Here is a 23647-nt window from a genome sequence, read left to right as displayed (position 1 = left end):
ACCCGCCCAGCATCAGGGCACACCTTAGTATTCTGGGGGGACCATCCCTTCTCTGTCCTGGGTCCCCAAGGCTGCCTTGTGGATGATCCCAGGGTCGGCCTAGGGGCTGGGGACATGCCTGGGTGTAGCCAGTCCAAGCCACAACAGCCCAGTGCGAGCAGCCCGCACAGTCTGGACCTCGGGCTTTTTTGCTGGGGCTGCTGAACTGAGACTTCGGCCAGAGCTCCCCTACCTGAGCGAGAGCGCGCGTCTGCACAGGGAGCCAGCAGACAAGCCACGCCCAGGGACGGGGTCCCCCGACCTTACTAGGCGAGGTCACTGGCGTGTGGGGTCATGGTGACCGCTCATCCTGTCGTCTCTGCTTTCGCTTATGCCACGCTGGGTTGGGAGTCTGGCGCTCGTGACCAGTGATGTCCTAACCTAAGGGTGGACCTGGGGGTGACACCCCGCTAGGGCTGCAGGAGGCAGGAAGCCTTGCGTCCCTTTAGGCCGCCCCTGCCCCATCAGCCTCCTGGCCTGTGCTGGGCGAGGGGCGGCTAAAGCTGACCTGCTGTTTGCGCCTGTAAGTGATGCTCAGGAGCCCTGGCGGGGGGCAGGTGGCTGGGTGTTGCCACTGGGGCTCCCAGCGCGTCACAGCGTCTGGCCCAGGCAGTCGGGGCTTGAACCCTCCCAGGCTTCTCTCATTGAGACAAGCCGCAAAGCCTACTGTGGCCTCGAGGGGCCAGCCCAGGGATGGCCAGAGCAGCGGTGGCCCCTCTCCTGTCGGTCCTCTCTTGCTGGGGGCCCCAAGGCCCAGCGCACTGGCGGAGGGACTAAGGGGACGCGCACTTCACGTGTGGCGCCGTGGGGGTGCAGATGAAGCACTGCCCACGCGCTGAGCACCATGGCAGCCCAAGTGGAGCCAAATGGGGGTTCAGTAGGCTGTTCATGCTGCTTCCGGGGGTGTCTGAAGGGCTCACCCCTGAACACAAGTGGGTACTGTAATGACGGCGACTCTGCTGGGCCCTGGGTGGTCACATGGGCGGGAACCTGAAACAGCTGCAGGTGAAGCCAGTGGGCGAAGTCCTGTGCAGGGCCTGGCACAGGCTCCTAAGAGACGCGCTGGCTGCTCCTGGGCCTCTTCTCCGTTGCCCTGTGGGCCCAGCAGGGACCGTGACCACTTCCTCCCTGAAGGCCCACTTCGGCTCCCACTCCGGCGGCACCGCCTCCCAGGCCAGTCCCTCCAGCTGGGGAGTGCGAGCCACCCTCCTTTCCTCAGACCCCCGCGGCCCCCACGCCCCAGGCGTGCCCTTCAGCCGGCCTCCGTTTCCCCGGGTTCTCGCTGGACGAAGGGAGGTGGAACTCGTCTGAGCAGTGCCAGCGGCCACGGGGCTCGGCCCTTGGCGGCCCCGTCTCAGTGGTATCCGAAGCGCCTGCTGCTGCGTGGGTCACAGGGTGGCGCTCGGACGCCCTGGGTGGGAGGCCCATGCCCTCAGCGGGGGTCCGTGAGCTTCCTGCAGCCCCGAGGGCAGACCCGTCTCTCTTGGCAAGGCCTCAGAGATGGCCAGCCTGTTGGTGGCGTAAGCCCTGGAGACCAAGGCTCTCTGCTCAGGCTGTGGGGGCGGGCCGAGCCTCCGAAGCACAGGCGCCCTCCCCCGACCCCCGACCCAGCTACCCGACTCGGCAAGGAAAGCGCTTCAGTCCATTGGGGCACCGCTTTATCAAGGGGTCATCGAGGACGACCGCCAGCCGCGGCACCAGGCCCCGGCCAGGTCCCCTTGCTGCCGGGCTGGCCTGGTCCCCAGATGGCCCCTTCCTGCCAAGCGAGGCAGGAGGCAGCCAGGGCTCTCAAGAGTCTCCACGTGGGGCTCACTGACGGGATCTCACTGGAAACAAGGTGAGCTTCTGGAAGATTCTGCAATTTGCCGGGCAGTGGGGGGCCATTGTCTCACCCGATGGCTGGGGTGGCTTGGGATGAGGGGGGCTGGCCAGGGGAAGCAGTTTTTGGAAAAGGACACAGCTGCCTGGGCTCCCCACCGCGGCATGCCTGGCCAGCCCCGCAGCCTCCAGGCCACGCTCCAGTCCCTGGTCTGGACCTGGATGCACTGGGGCAAGAGGGCACCCTTGGCCACGTGGGGCACGGGTCTGTGCCCTGCCTGGCGGTGGTGCCGCCGCCGCCTCCTAGGTGGGCACATGCAGCCGCCCTGGGCTGGGCCTTCTGCGGGCTGCTAGCTGGCCACGCTCCGCCGCGGGATGCAGCCCTCCATCTCCAGCGCCTCGGGCCAGCCCTCGTACTTGTTGGTGTGCTTGCTGTTCTTCACGTGCTGCAGGCGGGAAGGCAGGCCTCAGCCCTGGGTGCCAGGTCACATGCGGCCCTCCCCCTCACGGGCCGCACCCAGACCTGCCCGCAGCCAGCTCGCCCTGTCGGGTCGGGCACCTCCCGTTTGTCTCAAAAAACTGCCAAGTGGGCCTCCCCGGTGGCGAAGCGGTTGAGTGCCGGACTGTGAAGCTGTCCGCAGCCTCTGCAGCGCCGGTTCGATTCCCCACTGGCCAGGGAGAAACCCACATGGCGCGCAGACCTCTCCTGCCTCGCCCGCTGCTCCCCTCAGCAGTGTCTTTGGTCCCTCTGCCTGCTCTGCTCCCCGCTCTGGCTCTGGTGAATTCTCTCACCCTCCCGCGCTTCTGACCTGTACCCCAGTTCTTATATGAATAAATAAATCTTTTAAAAAAAAACCTGCCAAGTGTCATGGGCCTGGGGTGCCGGGCCTCTGTCACATTAACGGGGAGGGGTCGACCACTCTGCCGGGGCCCCAGGGGTGTTTTGTTGGGGTCCAGTGGTGTGCTCGCCCGGAGCAGGGAGCTGCTACAAGAGCTAGGCCAGAGGAGGCATGGTTGCTCCAGAAGCCAGGGCATTCAGACGCCACTAGAACGGCCTATGGGCCTTGTCCTGCTGTGGGGAAGCAGGGCTTGGGGTGCCGTGGCTTTCAGCTCAGAGCCCAGCACAAGCGGCCCGGGAGGCAGCCCCAGCTGGGCAGCAGGGTTGTGGATGCAGGGTGGATGTCCGGGGGTGGGGGGCGGCGGGGGGGCTGCTGACTGGAGTCTTGCCCCTGTGAAAACTTTGGGCTGAAGCCTAGTCAGTGACCGCCCTTCGCCGTGCAGGGCTGCTGGGAAGAGGGGTGCTGCGGCGGAGGCTGGAAGGCTGTGGTGTGAACAGCAGGGACAGGCCCCACCCGTACCTGCTCAAAGGGGCTCTTGTTATGCACCCCCTTGGCCCCCACAAACACCCAGCTGTCACGGAAGGCCAGGTCCTTGACGTTCTTGCTGCCGAGATCGCTGAAAAGCTTCCTGGTCTCTTCATTCATCCTGGCGCAGCAGGAAGGGGTGTGAGCTGCGCTGGTTGGTGCGGACACATGGAAGGAAGGGCGAGGCCGCCAGCGGGCTTGGAGCTCACTTACTTGGTGGCTGGGTCGTCGTACGATGCCACGAACACCAGGGTGCCTTCGTGCAGGGGCCGAATAAACTTCAGCAGATCATTGACATCTGCGGGACACGTTCCATGGGACGTGGGGCATCAGGTCTCATGGAGCTCCCCTCCCCTGCCCCCCCATGCCACGCCCCAGTCCCAGAGGAGGGAGGGATAAGGCCAGGGCACACCCACCAGGGGCGCCAAATGAGCCGGGACAGAGTAGTGGGCCATGCCCGCCTCCCCAACCTTCTCTGAACCCGGGGGAAGTGCTGAAGAAGCCCCCCCAAATGACCCGCTGGGAGTGGCATGAGGGAGACCCCCCACCCGCTGCACTGGCAAAGTGGGGGCTCACCTCCAGCCCACATGTCAAAGGTCCGGGCTGCGATGAGCTCTCCACTGACCCCTGGGTTGAGAGGGGATGGTTGCTGGGTGAGCCGCCAGGGCTACCGCACCCCACTGCCTCGTCACCCCCAGACCAGGCTCAGGACACGGTGGTGGCCACTGCAGCCCTTCTGGAAGCTTTCCAAAGAGCCCTTAGTCATGCCTGCCAGGCCCCTTGTTCGGATAGCTGCAGCACAGCTAGGCTGCTGAGCTCTGCCTTGGTGTTGAGGCCCCCCAGGGGTTCCTCAGGAAGCACCCTCCAAGTGCCCGGAAACTTCTATTCTTTACTTGTTCACTTGCACAGACCCCATCTTCCTGGGAACCCCTGCAGGGCGGGCAGGGAAGCAGCAGAGGGACAGAAGGTGGCAGGCTGTGGCGAGGCCCCCGCACCTGGGCTCTGGCACCGGCCCCGCGGTGGGGACTCACCGTTCACCAGGGCGATGTTCAGGCCTCGGCCCACGTTGTCGCTGACGCTGCTCATGAGTCTGGCAGGGGGGTGGCACCCTTGAGTGACAGGGTTTCCCTCTGCGCCCTGCTTTCTCAGACCCAGGTTCTACTCCCCATCCCTCCTCGTGCCCCATTTCACCCCAAGGAGCTCACATCTTGTCCTCAAGGCAGATCTTGGGCCCGATGACATTAGCGGCCCCGCTGACCATGCGGAAGGCCAGATGCTCCTCAGGACATGGCTGCGGCAGGCCGCACTTGTACTTCCTGGCCCGTGGCTCTGGGGGGGACAGCAGGTGATACCCCCGAGCCTGCCCTGGGGTCGATCACCTGAGACCTGAGGGGAGGTAAGACCAGCCCAGGGGGCGAGGAGGGAGCTGGTGGGGGAGGGGCTGGCAGTACAGGCCAAGGCCTGACACTCCAGACATTGTGCCCTGCTGAGCTGCCCCAGGGCAAAGACAAGGGGTGCCAGAGAGACTTCTCTGGCTTTGGCAGCAGGAGAGAAAGGAGATGGATGGGCTGGTACCCCACAGGGGGACCCCCAAGTCCCACGGGGCAGGGGCGGACACCTGTTACACTTGCCCCAACACCGGAGCGCACGAAAGCTGCGATCCTGACCCGTGCGCAGCACGGAGACAGGCTTTTTACATAGTTAGTTAGGGGGGGCTCGTCCAGGGCAGGCCCTAACCCGAGGACAGTGTCTTTAGACAAGACGGAAGCAGTGAAGCGGGCAGAGGCGGCGCCCGGGGACGGAGGCGGAGCCGGGAGGGGAAGGAGCCCCCCCACCAGGGGCCCCCCCGCAGGGAGGGTAGCCCTGGGACACCTGGAGGCCCCACTTCTGGCTTCCAGAACTGGGAGAGGATGAATCACCGAGGTTGAAGCTCCCGGTCTGTGGTATGTGACAGATTCTGACAGCAGGAAGTGGGGTGCTGCTGTCATGAATCCCTAAAGTGTGGAAATGGCTCTGGAGCTGGGTAGTGGGTGGAGGCTGCAGAAATTCCAGGTGTGTGTTAGAAAAGGGTCCCTTTGACCCAAAGGGCGGGTGGAAACTGGCAGGAAAGGGTTGTGGTGAGGGCAGGAGAGGCCTGCATGAGAGAAGGCCTGCACTGCAGCAAGAGTCCACTGCTGCAACGGCGAGCGGCCGCGGCCCAGCACAGACGGGTCGCCCAGACGCCGGAGGAAAGGCACCCCCGCCCGACGCTGCCTAGAAGGCGGCCGGCTCGTGTTCCAGTATTGGGGGAAAGACGAACTCATGAGTTGTAGACCTGGACGCTTGGCCGAGGAGAGGTCAGGGCAAAGCACTGGAGGCACGGATGCGAGAGGAGAGACAGGTTTGACCGAGGAAGGAATGGTGAAGCACGGAGCTACCAGAGCCGGCCATGTTGACCATCCTCAGCCTGACCCTGCCGCGGACACGGAGGAGGCCATCTCGGGAGCGGGGCCCAGGGCTGGCCGGCGCGTTTCTGTCGACATGCTCAGCCTCGTCAGCAGAAGCCGGGGACAGAGATGGGGCTCAGGGGCACGGTTTGGGGGCAGAAACACTGCCCGCCCGGACGCAAAGGGACAGAGGGGGACGGGAGGAAGGCGCGCCGTGAGGGAGAGCCGTCCGGCCCGAGGACGGCGCTGGAAGCCTGCCGGCTGCTGGATGGACTTGGAGCCGGCGCCCCCGACTCCCTCCACCTGCTCCGGTGCAGCGGGAGCATCAGGCCCATGCCGGGGCCAGCGTGTTCTGGAGCGGGTCAGATGCCCTCTAGGCTCAGGGCACGCGCGCAGCTCCCGCGGAGGCGGGGTGTGGGGAACAGAAACCCTGAAGGGCGGGTCGGGGGAGCCACAGAAGCCCGAGGGGCGGGCCCGGGGCGGCCCGGGGCGGGCGGGCGGGCGGGCGGGAGGTGGCAGGCCCCTTACCTGCGGTCGCGGAGTCCTCTGGGCCTGTGGGTGCAGAGTGGTTTCTGTTAACAGCCTGGCCCCCGCCGGGAGCCGGGCACAAGGGAGTCAGGCGCAGGGGCCGGGGGCAAAGGCAGGCGGGCCGTGCTGCCCCTGGGCACGGGCCCCGGCCAGGAAAAGGGCGGCTCGGCCTCGGAAAAGGTGCTCGGGGCAAAGCGTCCCCTCCGCTCTCAGGGCCAGGCAGGCGAGGGCAGGGTGCGGCGGGGCCTCCCCTAGGGTGGGGCCTGCCCTTCGCGCCCGCCGGTACCGGATCCTGCGGGCCAGTCGGCCTGGCGCGGGGAGCAGACCTGAGGCGGCGACGGCCCCAGACACGCATAGGCCCAGGGCCGCACCCCGGCCCCGTCCCTCCCGCCCCCCACCTCGGGCCGGGCAGACCCCACACTCACTGGTGAAGAGCTGCTGGAGGCGCGGAAAGCCACCGCCGGGCGCGCCCAGGAGGCTGCTGACGACGATCCAGGTCAGGGCCACGGTGACCACCAGGGCCACGAGGCGCAGGGGGCCTGGCGGTGGGACAGACGCGGCCCGGACACCTCAGCGGCCGGGGGCACCCAAGGGCCCAGGGCCACCCCGCCCTCTGCCCTCCCACCAGGGAAGACGCGGCCACGGGCAGGAAGGAGGGCACCTGTCAGCGTCCACTAGGCCTGGCGGGCGACTCAGGTTCCTGGTCCCCGCCCCCAGCTGCTGCCCTGCTGTCCCCCAACTCCCCGGCTGCCCCAGTCACCTGGGGTGGTTGTGGCTTCATGACCCCTCTTCCCATCTGTTCCCGCCAGGTGTCAGCTGCCCTGACCTTGAACCGGCAGTTGCGCGCCCAGGCACTCACTTCTGCCTGGCCTGCAGGTCAGCACACTCCCCTGCGGGCACTGCCGCTAGCTGCCACGCTCTCTAGGTGCCCAGGGCTGCAGGTGCCAGCGCTGACCTGCACTACCCCCGCGTGGCCGGTTTCGCAGTCCTGCCCTGCAGGCCACACCCTCCCGCCGGCGCCGCCCGCGCGCGTCTCAAGGCTTCTTCGGTTTTGCTCGGCTTCCCTGGCGTCCCTGCCCAAGGCGCCTCCTGTCGGCTCAGCGCCTCCGTGAGTGCAGGCCTCTGCGCCCTGCTTCTGCCTGGAGCTCCCCGAAGCTCCCTTTGCCAACAGTCGCCGCTTTCGCGAGCCCGAGAAGTGGAGAAGGCTAGTCCTCATCCGAGGGGAAACGGGGCGCTCGCAGTGGGAGAAAGCGCGCGCAGGGCCTCCCGCCGCCACAGCCCATCCTGCGGTTGCCCCCGCGCCCTCGGGACCGGCTTCCGCAGGCCCGGGTCGCCAGCGGGGTTCCTCTTCCGCTCACGGGGCGTCACCTACCTGCCAGCCTCATGTCCACTCTCCCCGCTGGGCTGCGGCGCTGGCGGGTGCCGGACTTGGGGACCGCGCGCTCTGGGGGTAACAAGGCAGAAGAGCAGGTGGGGGAGTCAGGGCCGAGCCCGCGCCGGGCCCAGCGTGGCGGGGCGGGCGAGCTCGGTGGCTGTCTCGTCCGCCCCAGCACCAGCCAGGCGCCTCCGGAACGCGGGGGAGCCGTGCGGGGCAGGCGGGGCCGCGGGAGCCCGTCGGTTCCTCGGGGACCGGGACGTGGATGTGGTTCCCCGACTCGGCCCCTCCCCTGGGAGGCCCGGACCGCAGACCGTCCCTCCGACCCTGGCGGCCGGCCCGCAGGCTGGGCGGCCGGAGACTTGTCTGGCCCCGAGAAGATGCGAAGTCGGTCGGCGGGCGGCACCGTCGGGAGGTGGAGGAGCTGCGCAGCGAGGCGGCAGGCTCCACAATGGCGGCCCGGGGCGGGGCCAGCGCCGGCACGTGGGCGGGGCGACACCGCCCCGCCCCGCCCCACGGCCCGCCCCCTGCGTCCCTGGCCGCTGGTGGGCGGGGCCGGGCAGGCCCGAGCCTCGCCCCAGCCCACGCCTGCCCCGCCGCGGAAGTCTCCCTTTGAGGCCTTGAGTGGAGGGTCGCGGCCCGGCGGGCTGCCAGGCTTGGGGCTACGCTGGCGACTCGCGACCTATGTCTGAACCCAGACATGAGGTGCACGGATCTGGGCTGCGGGCGATGAGAAATTGACGCCAAGTTGACCCGTGCGGCCCGTGGGAACATGGAGGTACAGAAGAGCACGTGGGGGGCACAGCAGGAGGCAGCGGCCGCAGCCTCGGGGCTCAGCCTTCCTCCCCTCGCCGGGTGTGCCATGCCACCGAGGGCAGCGCCTGCAGATTGTTCCTGCGCCGGCGAAACAGACAGAGTTAGCCCCGTGGCCGGACCGCCCGGCGCGCCCTGATCACCTGCGGTCCCGGGACGGGGGGCCACCCGCCCCAAGAGCAGCTGCTGGGCCACGTGACACACACAGAAACAGCCCTGTCCGGTTTTTATTTAAGGTTTTCTTTATGCACACAAGAGCTGGGGTCTACGCCAGAGGTACGGAGGGTGGGGTATGGGGGTGGGTGACAGGATTCACCAGAAACCGTGGGGATCCACTGAAATCCACTGCTGAGGGGAGCAATGGGGAGACAGGAGAGGTCTGCTGCGCAGTGTGGGGAGCTCCCTGGCCAGGGATCGAACTGTCACCTGCACTGCTGACAGCCTGAGACTTTACCATTGGGCCACCACGGGCGCCCCCTGCCGGATTTTTGACCCAGTGGCCCCCCCTTCCAGGGACCTTCCTCAGGAAATGGGCCAAAATACAGGGAAAGCTTATAGAGCCAGGCGGTGACATTGCTTTGGCTGGAATCCAACAGCTTCCACAGTGGCAACGCCAAGCTCGCTCACCCTCCCTACCCAGGTCCCTCAGCAAATGAAAGCAGTATTTCAGGGGGCTGCTGCTTTATCAGTCAGCACGGTGGTACTGGGTTTTCTTTTTAAAAGATTTATTTACGCATACAAGAACTGGGGTACAGGCCAGACGTGTGGGGGGTGAGAGGATTCACCAGAGACAGAGCTGGGAACAGAACAGGCAGACTGACTGAAACCCACTGCTGAGGGGAGCAGCGGGGAGACAGGAGAGGTCTGCTGCGCCGTGTGGGTTGCTCCCTGCCTGGGATCAAACTCGTGCCTCAGTGGCTGTGGGTAGCTTCATAATGCTGAGACTTCACCCCTTGTGCCACCAGGGAGGCCCCAGTATTGGGTTTCCTTGTGAAGCTGGGATCAGGCATCATTTACCAAACCCTCATCTGTTTATTCACCAGACCAGGGGCAGCACCCTCCCAAGTTGTCTTTCCTTTAACGCTTAGAGTTCTGAGGCCCAGGAAAGGAAGCACCTGCCACTCGAATGCTTGGGCGCCAGCCAGACCCGGGCACCTGCCGCAGCCGCTGTCTTTAGAGGACACCACGTGCATCTCGCTGGGAGCAGGCATTCTGGAAGAGGGCTGCCGTGACTCCCCTGAGGGGCCAGAGGCCCACCCACCATCCCGATGGGGTACAGGTCTAGCATTCAGTGGTGGCTCTTCTGGGTCTCAGGAGGCACCTGTGTGCAGTCCCCTGTTTTCTCTGGGACAGCTTTCCATGGGGGTGTGGGCAAGGTTAGGCCCCGTGTCACAGGCCCTCAGGGAAGGCGAGCAGCAAGGGTAAGAGATGGCCTCAAGCTCTTTGGCTTGTGCCCCAGTGCCGCTGCTGCTGCTGAGGAGCCAATGTTTTGTCTGGGGTCCTCAGCTCTCATTCATAGTATCAGCACCTAGAACTGAGGTGGTCGGATGCCCTCAGCCAAGCCCTCCTGGTGTACGAGGCCTCTGCCCGGGTACAGGCACCTCCTGCCTCAACCCCAGAGGAGCTCCCAGAACTGAGGTGATGGTGACTGTCCTCCCCTGGGACCCCGGCCCCTACTCCAGTTGACCAGATCTCAGGTGACGGTGTCACCAGTGTTGGGACCTCTTCAGGGGCCCAGCAGTGACAGTGGACCGCCCTGAAAGCTCTGGAACTGGCTCCCCAAGTGTAGGTGCCAAGGCTCATGTCCTCTGTGCACTGCGCGCACCTGGGCCTGGGCCTGTCCCTGACATGCCGGGGCAGGGTCTGATGGGAGGCACCCACCGCTACCCTCCCCCCTTTCTAGGGCTGCTTGTACCCCGCGGCAGCAGCTCCGAATCCAGAGTCAAGGCCAGGGCCTCTGGAGCTACAAGGTTCTGAGGATTCTGGGGGCCCCTAGCTCTCCCACTAGCCCTTCTTCAGGAGACCCCAGGCCAAAACTTTGCTTCCAATCCTGTCCACAAATGAGGCTTCTCGGCTGTTCTGCGTGTGGGGGGGGGGGCAGCCTACAAGAGCCACCACTTAGGGGGCTGCCTCTATCCTCTGCTGTCAGGGTCCCCTCCCCCCTATTCAGTCAGGCCCTGAAAAACTTGGTCATCCCCGCCCCCCCCCTGCCCCGCAGGGAGGTATCAACCCTGTTGATAGAGAAGGGCAAACAGGAATGGCCCAAGGGGGTGCCACACCATCTGGGCTTCTAGGACCAGTTGGGCCAGGTTCTCAGAGGCTCTTCAGGTCTGTGCTGGCTGGAGCCAGTGGCCACGTGCCCTATCAGGCAGTGCGCATCCCGCATCCCTCCCTGCCCAGGCCCACACTGTGGCCGCCCGGCCAGGAGACTGCGCAGGGGGCAGCTCAGGCCAGAAGACAAGGCGGGGGATGGAGGGGCCACAGGTTGGGCTGCTGGGAGTCACATGGCCTGCTTCATCCTGGACAGCAGCCCTGTGTGTCCCCCCTGCCCTGGCCATGCTGGGCCTGCTGCTTCGTCCTGCCATGAGGGGCACTGCCACCTGGTCACTTGTCTTTTTGTTCCTGCCAGGACGCCCGGAGTGGAACTGGGTCCAGGGTGCTGGCATAGCTGGGCAGCCACAGGCCTCTGTGGGGAGGGTGCGGGCTTGAACGGCTGTTCTCCGTACCAGGCCCGCCTGGAACCCCGGCACGTGCCCTCCTTGGAAACAGGTTACTGGCAGGCACGACTTGGGGCGTGCTTTGTGGATGCCTGAGCCCCATGACTGGAGACGTGGAAGAGCAGAGGGCCACAGGGAGGTGGCCATGGCTGGGCCTGGGGGACCCCATGAGGTGGGGGACAAGGCATGGGGTAAGGGGTGCCTTCTAGGCTTGGGTGGGGATATGCTGCCCATCCCTGCTTTCAGATTTGGGGTGCAGACCTGGAATGTTCCTTTCCCCCAGGCTCATCCCCCCTCCCCCAGGTGTGGGACCCTGGCACTGAGGCCTCAGGGAACAAACCCAGAAAGAAACTTGAGCCCTCGGCAGCCTCAGGCTAGGCTCTTAGGACCACCCCAACATCTGCCACTGCCACCTCTCGCCCCAAACAGCACTGGGTGGCGGCCGGCACCCCGGCGGGGCCCGTGTGCCAAGAATCCCAGAAAGGCGTGCACAGATGCGACCTGTCCTGGGGCCCCACATCTCAGACTCAGGGTCAGGGTCAGACTCAGGGGCCACCCAGCAGAGCGAGGGTCAGGCGGTCCCCAGGCAGAGGGCTGGCCTGGCCACAGGTGCAGGCAGGAAAAGTGAGGACAAATGACTCTGTTGTGGATTTAATGGGGGGCATCCCACGTGTTGGTGCTGCGTTCCCAGCGAGAGGAGTTGCTTGGGGTGGGGGGGAGTTGGCCATGGAGTGCAGTCGGGGTGCTGGGCAGAGCGGTATGGGGGCCCTCCGGCTGGCGGCCAGGAATGTAGAGGGGCTCCGAGGCTGGTGCGAGGTCTGTTCCCGCCTCCCGAGCTCCCAAGCTCCCAGCTGGCACGGACGGGTGGCCTGGGCCCTGGGGTCTGCCCACCGCCCCACCCTCCAGTCCTGGGCCAGGCAGGACTTGGGAGCCCCGTGCCAGCTGCCCGCGGAATGTACTGGGGCTGGGCGGCAGCAGGCGTGGGCAGGAATGTGAGGCTGAGGTCTGGTCCTGTCTCCGGCAGCGCAGGGCGCGGGGTGGGTGGCAGGTCCAGGGGTGGAGGTTAGCACCGGGCGCTGGGCTCAGAGCTTGTGGGGGTTCACCCACTTGTAGGTGCCCTCGTACTGGAAGCCCACTCTCTTCATCAGCTCGTCTGCCTCTGGGGGGCCTCGGCTGTGATCACGACAGGCAGAGGGGAGATGTGGACGGGTTCTGGCTCCCCTGCTCCCTGCCCCCCCACCCCCTGCTGCGCACCTGCCGTAGATGTAGGGGATGGGCGGGGCCTTCTCGCGCTCAATCCTGTGCAGCAGCGGCGTGAAGATGCGCCAGGCCTCCCGGAGCTCGTCGCTGAGGGAACACGGCGCTCAGGGCGGGCGCGGTTGGCCAGCCCCCCCCCCCCCCCCCCGCACAGGCGGCTCCTCACCTGCGCACGAAGTGCATCTGGCTCCCGCAGAAGACATCCAGGATGAGGCGCTCATAGGCGTCGGGCAGCTTCACATTCTGGGGGGGGGGGGGCAGGGGTGAGGGGGGCGCGAAGGGCGGTCCGCGCGGGGAGGCGGCGGGCACCCCCGGCACCTTGTATCTGTTGCCGTAGGTCAGGTCCAGCTCGGACTCCTCGGGGTCGAAGAACATGCCGGGCTTCTTGGTCATCATCTTGGTGTACACCGCCTCGTTGGGCTGCACGCGGATCACCAGCTCGTTGCGCTTGCAGCGCTGCTGGAAGATGTCGCCCGCCACGTCGCGGAACTGCAGCCGCACCTCGGCTTTGCGCTCATTCAGGGCTTTGCCGCAGCGCAGGATGAAGGGCACCCCTGGGGGACGAGGCGGCCTCAGCACGGGCCGAGCGCGCAGCCGCCCCCCGCGCCCGCGCCCGCCACCTACCGTCCCAGCGCTCGTTCTCCACGTAGAGGACGGCGGCCGCGAAGGTGGCGGTGGTGGAGCCGCCGGGCACTGTGGGGTCATCCAGGTACCCTTGGGTGGCCTCACCCTTGCCGCTGGGGTTCCCCACGTACTGACCCAGGACCACGTTTTCTGCCTGCACCTCCGAGATGCATTTCAACACCTTGACCTGGGGGGCAGTGAGAGGAGGCCGGGGTGACGGGTGGGGCAGCCATGCGTGCAGGCCCCTGGGACAGGTGCCGCTTGGCCCTGCTCCTCCCATCGAGCGTCCCGCCTCCTGGCGCCCCGGAACCACCGTGGGCAACCCTCCTTTTCTGACAGGGAGGCTGAGGACCACGGGCTGCGGACTCCCGGGCAGGCACCCTTCCGCCCACCTTCTCGTCGCGGACGTCGTCCGAGTCGGTGGAGGCGGGCTTCTCCATGGCCACCAGGCACAGCATCTGCAGGAGGTGGTTCTGCATCACGTCCCTAGAGGGGCGGGCCCGAGGCGTCAGCCCCGAGGTGAGGAGGCAGCAGGACAGCCCGCCCTTGTCCCCCCTGCCGGCCGGGTTCCGGGGACCCAGGCCTCCAACAGGACTCTGGAGTGACCAGTTACAAGGCGTGCTTCCTCATCCCCTGGTTGGCCAGATGCCCTCGAGGCAGGAGGGGGGCAGCACTCCTCCCTTCAGAGCCACCAAGGAGCGCTGAATGCCAACCGCAAGGGGGGTGGAGGGGCCCCGAGAACAGGGAGGGGAGACCCAGCAGGGCAGCGGCATGGCCACCACCCCGGGCCAGCCTCCCAGGAAGGGGTGCAGGCTCTGACCGGATGATCCCAAATTCATCGAAGTAGCCCCCGCGGCCCTCAGTGCCAAAGGGCTCCTTGAAGGTGAGAATGACGCAGGCGATGTTGTCCCGGTTCCAGATGGGGCCGAAGATCCTGTTGGCGAACCTGCGGGTCGAGGGTGGAGGCTGGAGCTGCAGCGCTGCGCCCCCCCCGGCCCCGCCCCCCGGCGCAGCCGCACCTCAGCACCATCAGGTTCTGCACCATCTCCTTGCCCAGGTAGTGGTCGATGCGGTAGATCTGGTCCTCGCGGAACAGGCCGGAGATGTGGCCCGACAGCCGGTTGGAGCTCTGCAGGTCCCTCCCGAAGGGCTTCTCCACGATGATGCGGTTCCAGCCTCTGCAGCGAGCACAGAGCCGCGTCACCCTTCTCACCACCCGAGGGGGTGGGGGGCCGGGGCCCCAGCACAGTCCTGCGGGGCTGGCCCCCACTTGCCCCACCCTTTACCTGAGACAGGTACCTCCCACCTGAGCACAGTCCCCGCCTGGCCCCGGCTCCTGACTTTCCGCCGGGCCGGCTCCCGGCGGCCAGTGGCTGTGCCTCTCCTGCCTTTGCTGGGTCCCGGGAGCGAGTGGGGGCCCCTGGGGAGATGGGGTCGAGGGCACCTCCCGGAGTTTTCAAGTGGGAGACGTCCCTTTCCCGAGGAGAGTGGGCCCAGCACTCTGCAGCGGAGTGGGCTGGCGTGGGCTGGGGCTCTGGGGAACAAGCTCCGGTGGCTGGGCAGGGTTCTCTCGGGGCAACACTGCCACCTGGGGGCGCTGGCGGGGACTTCGTGCACAGGGAAAAGTGTGGCACATGCCCTTCGTGGAGCAACACTGTCATCGTGTGGTGCGGGCGGGGACTGCTGGCAGAGCCATGGGATTTTGAATGTGACCTAGCCCTGGAGGGTGGACACTGGGATTTGGGTGGGAAATGCGTGTGGTAGTAGCTTTAAAAAAGGCTGTTAGCGGGCCTCCCTGGTGGCGCAGCGGTTGAGCGCTGGGTTGCGAGGCTGCCCGCGGCTCTGCAGCGCCGGTTCGATCCCCGGCTGCTCCCCGGCCACCGGAGGAGGGGCCCACATGGCGCGCAGACCTCTCCTGCCGCCCGCTGCTCCCCTCAGCAGTGTCCTTCGGTCCTTCTGCCTGCTCTGCTCCCCGCTCTGGCTCTGGTGAATTCTCTCACCCTCCCGCGCTTCTGACTGTACCCAGTGCTTGTGTAAATAAATAAAAAAGGCTGTTAGAAAACGACCAATCTTGATTGCATTCCCTTCTTTGGAGAGCTGGTGCATGACAAGAACAGGGGCATCAACATGGTCTGGATGCCCTAGATCGTTTGCCCTAAGGCCCGGGACACCTGGGAGGCAGGGAGGGAGGGAGAAAAAGCAGCCTTACATCTGGCTCATGCAGGTCTCCCGGATGTTCTTGGTGACAGCCTCATAGACGGTGGGGGGCAAGGCCAGGTAGAAGAGCCGGTTGGCTGTCGGCCCCTGGTGGAGGCCGTTCATGTGGCTATTGAGGCGCTGGTAGGAGGTGGCATCGTCGTACTGGCCGGCAACGTAGGAGTTGCGGGCAAAGAACTCGTCCAGCCTGGCCTTCTCCTCCGGGGCGGCCTGGGAAGGAGGGATGCAGGGAAGTCAGCCCCTCTCTCACAGCCAGGCAGGGCCTCCTTGGAGTCTGCCATCCTAGCTTACACTGACGTCGCCCCATCTGCCAGCTTTGCACACCTCTGGTGTGGAGGCTGAGGCAGCAGCCACGCTGCGGGGCCTGCAGTCCTAAGCCTACCCCATGATCAGCATGGTTGCCCCGGGGACCTCATGTCCTAAGACAGAGTCAGGTTTCAGGAAACTGTGATGTGGGAGAAGGCACTGAGAAATGGCAGAGCTGCCAGCTTTCCCTGGCACAGAGGCTGGGGCTCAGCGGCCCAGCACGTGGAGCGAGGATGACAAGCGTGATGGTGCGGGTGGCCCTGGGAAGGTGTCCTACCGCGGCCCTGGCCCACTGCCGCCAGGCTGGGGGGAACAGGAGGACGGTACGCATCCAGGGACAGGGTGGCATGCCAGGCAGCCCTGCTGGGGGCTGGTAGAGACTCTGGAAGCTACTCACTTTGAAGAAGGGCTCGCTCTGCTGGCGGATTTCGGCCACCGTGAGGGGGGAGCGGGCATAGCCTACGATGAAGGTATCCTCGGGCAGAAGGCCGTCCCGGAACAGCCACCTGCATGCAGAGTCAGGCTGTGGGCAGGGCAGGAGGGTGGGGTCTGGAGGCTGCAGGGCAGGGGCGAAGGGCCGGGCTTACCAGAGGGTGGGATAGATCTTCTTCTTGGCCAGGTCGCCCTGCGGCAGAGGGAACAAGTGTGGTCAGGAAGCATTCAGGCCGGGCCAGCGTCCCCACACCCCACACTCACTTGGAGCCGATGCACTGCTGTCGGCCAGCTTTTGCCTCACACGCAGCCAGAGGAGAGGGCACCCCCCAGCGCCAGCACTCGAGTGGGCTGGAGACATGACGGGAGCCACCCCCGCGCACGGCTGCCCGTGGCCACGCACGCTACCGTCGGCGGGCAGCGCAAGCAAGTAGGATAGACTCCAGACCCAACAGCGGCTTCTAGAAAGCGCAGGAGACTAGACTCACTGGACGGCAGGGGAGGGGAAGGCCGAAGCCCTGGAAGATGTGGCCTCCTGGCCATTAGCAAAACCAAAAGGGCTCCCAGCTATGCGCCAGGAAGCACCTGGAGCGAGGCGTCAGGAGAGGGCAGAGGGACTCAAAAGCCAAACACACGACGGGAGGTGGGGAGGGGGGCGGCGACAGTGCAAACGGGCCAAGGGATGGACGAGCCCGAGGCTGGTGTCTGCACGTGGCAGTCGGGATGGGCCACCTCTTGGCCAGATTCTTCTGCCAAAGGGGCCAAGAATTAGGAGCACAACAGGGTGGACCACAGACAGGAAGCGGGAAACTGGAGGCTGTCACGGTCAACCTTAATCCACGTCCAACAAGGTGAAATGGACAAATTTCTGGAACAATCCCACCTGTGAAAATGGAGCGAGGGATGAAGTAAGCGACCGTCTCTGAGGGAGTCAAACTGCGGCCACCTGGCTTCCGCCGGCCCCAAATAGCCCCACAGTCCCCAAGACCCTCGCCAGGAAGGGGGCGCACAGGGCCAAGGTAAAGGCTCCCTGCAGGTTTGCTGGGCCTGCAGGACCTTGACACGCAAACCTGACGAGAAAGGCGCGGGACAGCCACAGCAGTGTGTCCCCTTCACAGGCACAAACACAGGCGAGAAATGCAGCCCTGTGAGGCCAGAACTCGTGACCCACGTCAGAGCCAAGTGGGGCGCATCCCAGAGACAAAAGGTTGGTTTTATAGCAAAGAAACAAAAATGTACTGGAACTCACCCCACTCACAGGTTGGGAGAACGAGCTCCAAGAAACAGCTCCGGTCCACGGGCCTCGCCCAGTTGCACACTGGTCAGCTCACCAGGCGCAGGCACAGCGTTCCCGGGAACCCAGTATCGCGTCTTGATAAGAGCTCATATCAAGTTGGCAATAAAAAGGAACTTCCTTGACCTGACACGGAGCACTGATTAACCCCCACAAACATTGCGGAAGGCAGGCGATGTGCAAATAGCCCCCTGGGAGCAGCCAGGAACCCGGAAGGAGCAGCTGCTGAGTCATGTCCCAGCAGCGGGAGGGTCAGAATAGAGGAGGTGGGTGGTGCTTGTCTATTCAACATCTGAGATCCAGCTACAGAGAAATGCTTACAATCAGAATGTGCTAGATCCAAAAAATCAATAGACAGAAATTGGCAAAGATTTCTTAGGATGCAGAAAGCAAAGACCATAAAATCGATGTTAAGACTTCATCGAAATACAAACCTCTGTCCATGCTAAGGCATTATGAAGAGGACGAACAGAACAGACAGATCGGGAGAAGAGTGACCGCATTCATGTTTGCATCCAGGACATACACGCCACTCCTTCAACAAGAAAACCACCCAGCAGAAAACAAGTCTCAGACCTGACCCACCACTTCACAAGGAAGAGAGGTGAATGGCCAATAAAGACGCGAGGAATGCTTCAGAATCTTCAGTTGTCCAAAAAACGCAAATGAAAGCACAAAGAGCAGCGGCTTCATACCCACGGGAACGGCTGGTCGCCGAGCGACGGTGCCAGGCGATGGGGAGGGCGCAGAGCAACCGGAACGCCAGACGGCGCCGGCGTGCAGGAACATGGCACAGCCACTCTCTCAAGGAGACCGGCGGCCTCTCACGAAGCAAAACACTCCCCTACCCTGCAACGCATCACCCCGAGGAGTGGGGCTGAGTCCCACGTGGACCCCCACATGTGAAGCCTGGCAGCAGCTGACCCCCGCAGCCCCAGGGGGCAAGGGGGCACTGACTGACCCATAGGCGCCAGTGAGCCGACAAGCTGTGTGTTCCGACCACGGGATGCTACTCAGCGACACAAAGAAATGAGCTAGTACCCACCCAAGCCGGGGGAACCTCAAAATCTTTATGCCGAACCCCAAACCCAGACACACGACTAAATACTGGGTACCTTGAAATGAAGCTCTAGAATTGACAAAACAAATTGTGAGAGAGATAAACTTGGCGGTGCCTGAAGCAGCACTGGTAGAAGCGGCCTGACTGGCGAGATGGGAGCGTCCTATGTCGTGACTGGGTGGAAGCAAGTGTACAGTTCAGACGTGCGCATTTTACGGAGTAAAAGCTTGGCCTAAAAAGTCCTGAAAGATGGAAAAATCCCTGAGGATGGAGCAGTGGGGCCAACGAGAGGGGGTGGCAAGGCGTGGCCCTCCTTGTGCTCCTCTGGCGACTTCGTCGTTTGCGTGTGAAATTTCCCACAGCGAAGGTGGGCCATGAACACAGCAGTGCTGAGCCACAGTCCAGCGACAGCCACAGATGGAGCAGGAGGCCCTGGACAGCAGCACAAGGCCTGTCTCCCCAGCCCTGGTTGGCTGTCCTGCCCCCCCCACCCCCGATGTGGCTTTCATCTGTGACCTCACACAGGAGTTCTCAACTTCTGGGGGAAGGCCGAGGGGCAGGACATCCAGAGCAGGGAGCCCATGTATCTGCCCACCCTGTTCTCACTCCCGCAGCCTTGCCAACCAGACAGGTGCTGCCACGTGGCACAGGGGCTGGGCAGAGCGTGACGCACCCCAGGCAGAAATACCAGCTCCAGGGCTTAAGTACCTCGGGGTCCAGGGCCGATGCCCGTTGAAAAGCCACATAACCATGGGGTGACTTCATGCCTATAGACCACAAGATGGGAACCACATGCCCAGCACCAAAGTCCTCCCCGCCCGGTGGGCACCTGCACCTGGGCGCAGGCAGGTTGGAGGACCTGGGGTCTCTCCGCTGTGGATGCAGCTCAGGGGTGCCAGCGCCTGGCCGCTTTGCCTCCCATCTCCTTGGGTGACCAGCCAGGGCTGCAGGTGGACCGGTGTGGTCAGCGCTAGGTCACCAGGACCCAGCGCCCCCAGAGAGGGCTTTTCCTGGGTCAGGGTTTCCCGGATGCCCCAGGCCCAGCTCTCTCTCGGGTGCTGTGCGCCACTGAGAACCAGCAACGCTGCCGGGGGGCCACACTGCTCCCCTGACTGGCTCTGCTGCCGCCTTCCACTGCACCCCTAGGCCATCCGGACCCTCACATCACAGCCTGAGGGCGGGCGGGTGGGCAGGCTGGGTCTGGCCGGGTATGGCCCTCAGCAGTACAGGTCTCCCCGCCCTTCCGGAGCAGCACTGTTTGCAAAGGCCACATTCCAGCAGGTCCAGAGGAGCTGGGACAGGCTGCGGGAAACAGCCGGTGGCAGGGGCCTGGCCTGTCTGCTGAGTCACAGTGCCCCACACCCCAAGCTGTTTGCTCTTGCTGTTCCCTTTGGGATTAACTAGTGCTAGAACCTGCTCGCCTTGTTTGGGCTCAGCCCCTGCAACAGCGCCTGCTGAGCTTCAAGGCACCCCAGAGAGTGGCGAGGTAGGACTGCGCAGTGCGGGCGGGGCACCCCGGGCTTCCGCCCATGGGGAAGTGGAGCCCTCTGTTGTCCTAGGCCCTCCCACCCAGGCCTGGGGGCGCCAGCGCTGGCCTAAAGGGCTCTGGAGACAAGGGAGCGTGGGAAGACACTTGCAAACCCTAAGCACATCATGTGTGGGGTGGGTGCAATTATGGGGGTTCGGGTAAGACGCGCTGGAAGCCTCTGATCTTTCCAAGCCCCCTCATTTGATCCCAGGAGCCCGGGGGAACGACCTGCCCAGCGACATGGGGTGACCAGCGAGAGATACCTGGCGCCACCTGGGCCCGACCACGCTCTCGGCCCTAGCTCTGCCCAGGCAGCGGCCATCTGCAAGGCTTTTGGCAGAGGGTGTGGCAAGGAGCTTGAGGCTTGGCAGAGGTGGGTCCCCGGCCTCCCCCCCCACCAGGGTCACTGGGGTCAAGGGTCCATCTGGCCTTGCTGGGTGGAGCCCTGGGCCTGGCAAGACATGCTGGCTCCAGGCCAGCAAGACAGGCGAGCAGGGGGGCTGCTGAGCTAAGCGCGTGGCGGCCACGCCAAGGAAAGGGCCTCCCCCTACACCCTGGGGCTCATGAGTCACAGGCCTTGGGCCAGCGCCCGTATCACGGTGACACAGCAGGAATCTTATCAGCCCAGAAATGACCGTGGAGGGGGGGCCCCAGTGTCTGGGTCATCCCAGCACAGGCCGGGTGGTTCGGTGGGGCCAGAGCACCCAGAGAGCCCATGCCCTGCTGTTCCAGGTGGGGAGACGGAGGCCCCGAGTGGCGAGGGGCGGGCTGAGGGGCCTGTGTCCCTCCTGCTTCCTTTCCTCCCCCTCCACTCCTCTCCATCCCTGGCCCAGGGATTATCAGATGAAGGATGATGCAACAGCCAGGCCCAAGGCTGCTTCCCCGACCCAGGTCTGTAAGGAGAAAGTGGTTACTTTTGTTCCAGAGTTTTCTGGTGAGGGACAGTAAGTACCTGTACCCCTTTCCTGGCCAGGAGTGGGAAATCCTAAGAAAGGGGAAGTGGCCACACTGCAGGGGAACAGAGCCCCGCTCCGGAAGAGAGTTCTCCCCCGGAGGGAAGCCGGTGTTGGGCAAGGGTTGGGCAAGCAGGGGAGGGCGGACGAAGGGGCAGAGTGGTTCCATGGCCCAGCCTGTCCAGGGGACCCACCAGCCACTGGGGGCTCTGCCAGCCCTGCTTACAGGGCTTGTGTGCACGGCAGGGGCTGGGCCTGCTGGTGGCCTCTGTCACATGCGCCACTCTGAGTTCTCATTGGTCAGCTACTCTCCACGGGACCCTGGCCGCCCACAGCTGGCAGCCCCACGAGGAGGGCAGGGCCGTGCCTACAGCCTCCACCAGGGGTGCTGACAGCCCTCCATGGAATGAATGAAGAGCTCACTGGTCTCCAGGGCAGCAGGTGGGGGAAGCCAAGGGGTGGGGGGCAGCACCCGGGAGGTAGGCAGCCACATGGAGGGGGAGCTGTTTGAGGTGCTGCCATGAGAGAGGAGGGAAAAGCAAACCGAGGGAGGAGGGAGAAGCAAACCGGAGCCCAGTACCGCGCGAGCCAGCCGCCCAGCCACGAGCCCCCGGGAAGGCATGAGGAGTCGGAATTGGCCTGAGGACCTCAGCCCTTGTTTCAAAAGCCAGTGTGCTATGCAGAGGTTCAGAGAAAGGAAGACACTCACCCCGGGGCCACGCAGCAAGTGCGGCAGCTCTCCAGGGGGTGTCTAAGAGCCGAGGGCCTGGAGCTGTGAGCACTCCGGCCCTGCCGTCAGGGGGTGGTCCTGAGTTCCTCTCTCCTCCAGGTGGTTCTTGGACTGGCACTCGAGTCCGGGGTGTTAAGGTGTGTGGCCCACATGGGCACAACAGGGTTGGGGCGAGGCCAGGCCTGCCCCTCTGGCTTCATCCTGGGCACCCCATCTCGGGCTTACAGGAAATCAGACGACGGGGCTTGGGGCAGCTGTCCTTCTCCTCCCCCGCGTGGCCCCTCCTGCATCCTGGCTCTTTCTTTCCAAGTTCTCAGCAGAATCGTGTCACTGGCTGTGCCAAGGGCGGTGGCACGTAGTGACACATGAACAAAGAACCGACTCCTGCGGAGCCGAGGGACCACGACACGAAGGTGCAGGGAGACCACAGTGGTCCGCCTGGAGCTGACGCGCTTGCGGAACTTCCAGCAGCCTTGTTCTAAGTTGTGCAAGGTAACGGCAGACATGGGCCTGCGACGGCAGACTGTCCGGTCACGTCCTGGGTTCAGAGTGAGCCCGCTCCAGACTGGAAAGGAAAGCCCAGCGGCTCGCCTCCCACCCTGCCAGTCTGGTTTCCATGGAGCACCTGGAGTGTGTGCGCTGCTCCTGGCGGGGCTCACCCCTGTACTGGGATCTACTCCCCACCTGTGACCGCCCCTTCACCCCTGTCAGCATGCAGCGCCTCTGCTGGGCTTCTACTCTTCAGTTAGCCTTTCCTAGCTAAAGAAAATAGCCCCGCCGGCCAGGCCTCAGACTGGCTGGGTCAAGGCGTCTGTCCTTGGGCAACTGAATGTGCTCGAGAGAGACCGGGTGGAGACTGGGCTTCAGATCCTGCCCCTACAACTAAAAGGCTGTGACATCTGCTGAGCATCACACAGGTCGGAAGAAGATACCCCCAGTCTGAATAAGCTCCAGGTTGGCATCTCCCTTTTCCCAGGGCAGGAGGTGCAAGCAGACCGCCCCCATTAACCTCCCAGCTCCAGGCTTGGGGCTCAGTCAGTGGCTGCGCAGAGCTGTCAGGAGACCTTGCACGGAGGCTGGGATGCCCGTGCTCTGCAGGAGCGGGCGAGAGAGTCCGGCTGAGGGGCACTTGTGAGGTCCCGTAAGCGACAGCGGGGGAAGGCAGACACTGAGAAGGAAGGGGACTCGGGCAGTCACATTCTAAGTCTGCTGTGGTGTAGACTCACCGAGGCACCCATGATGATGAAGATATGCGTGTCGGACTGGTGGAAGGCATCGCCCTGGTACAGCTCTTCCCTCAGGATCCCGCACACTTGGGTCCGGCTTAGGGCCACCTGCTCTGCCATGATGCTCTCTGCCGGGAGGGAGGCGGTGGGCAGGGAAGCACTGAGAAGCTGGCCCCTCTCTCGAGGGGTGATTCAGGTTCTCACCTGAAGGCCACGCGACTGAAATTACTCGCGCGGAATGGCAGGGGCCGGGGGAGGGCGGTGGTAGGGATTAGAAGCAGCGGGCCGGCCGGGGCACTGGGCCTGCTGTCCAGGCAGCCTTCCTGCCCAGCGTAAACTACGAGATGACCCCAAGCATCTGTCCATTCCACCTGGAGCCGCGCTTCCGGCGGAGCCAGTAAAACCCTGCCGGAGCATCCCGCGACCGCCCGGGGCATCTCACACGGGACGCGGCGGAAACTCCCCGAAGAGCCGGGGCCGGGGAGACAGTGCAGAAGATGCAGCGCGGCTACAGCCCTTCTTCTGCCGAGCTGGGAGAGGCGCAAGTCCCCTCTCCGCTCAGGGGCTCAGCGTCGTCGGGGGCCCGCGGGGGATGCAGGGGACAATGGGATCGGCTGAGACCCTCCCGACTCGGCCCCGCTCCCAAGCGTGGCAAACTAAGGGGTCTCGCGCGGCGACGCGCCGGCCCGCCCCCTTACCTGCGCCTCGCCGCCCGTCGCGCTCGCAGCCCCGAAGTTCGCTGCCGTTTCCGGGGGCTGCGCCCCGCCGGCCCATTTAACCCGCGGGGGCGGGCGCCCAGGCTGAGCTGACCGGCCTCAGGCGAGGCGCGCGGGGCGGGGCCTCCGCAGACCCCTCCCACATGGGGCGGGGCGGACGCGGGCGCGGGAGGGTGCGCGCGCAGTCCGGGCGGGCGCGTCCCCACAGCCCCGCGCCAGCGCCC

The 23647-nt window shown here is 64.9% G+C and overlaps 2 protein-coding genes across 2 annotated transcripts; both read right to left on the bottom strand.

Annotated features, from left to right (window-relative positions):
- Positions 1-1640: 1640 nt before the first annotated feature.
- On the bottom strand, positions 1641-7998 carry FAM3A (FAM3 metabolism regulating signaling molecule A). Its single transcript, XM_037511746.2, has 9 exons — positions 7548-7998; positions 6601-6714; positions 6176-6199; positions 4427-4550; positions 4253-4311; positions 3798-3848; positions 3435-3519; positions 3216-3342; positions 1641-2303 (listed from the first exon to the last, which is right to left on the bottom strand). Exons 1-9 carry the CDS (start codon positions 7558-7560, stop codon positions 2208-2210), a joined length of 693 nt encoding a protein of 230 aa, XP_037367643.1. The 5' UTR covers positions 7561-7998; the 3' UTR covers positions 1641-2207.
- A 3558-nt stretch (positions 7999-11556) lies between these two features.
- Positions 11557-23508, bottom strand: G6PD (glucose-6-phosphate dehydrogenase). The gene is made up of 13 exons (XM_037511745.2): positions 23406-23508; positions 22708-22835; positions 16072-16109; positions 15882-15990; positions 15171-15388; positions 13981-14139; positions 13782-13907; positions 13354-13447; positions 12962-13148; positions 12656-12891; positions 12504-12580; positions 12335-12427; positions 11557-12253 (listed from the first exon to the last, which is right to left on the bottom strand). Exons 1-13 carry the CDS (start codon positions 23479-23481, stop codon positions 12163-12165), a joined length of 1632 nt encoding a protein of 543 aa, XP_037367642.1. The 5' UTR covers positions 23482-23508; the 3' UTR covers positions 11557-12162.
- Between the last annotated feature and the right edge of the window lie 139 nt (positions 23509-23647).

This window comes from Talpa occidentalis, unplaced genomic scaffold (genome assembly GCF_014898055.3).
Source record: "Talpa occidentalis isolate TD23 unplaced genomic scaffold, MPIMG_talOcc4v2.1 talOcc4.15, whole genome shotgun sequence".
Lineage (NCBI taxonomy): Eukaryota > Metazoa > Chordata > Mammalia > Eulipotyphla > Talpidae > Talpa > Talpa occidentalis.
The sequence above is the reverse complement of the archived record's forward strand: the minus strand, read 5'-3'. Positions and strand labels throughout refer to the sequence as shown.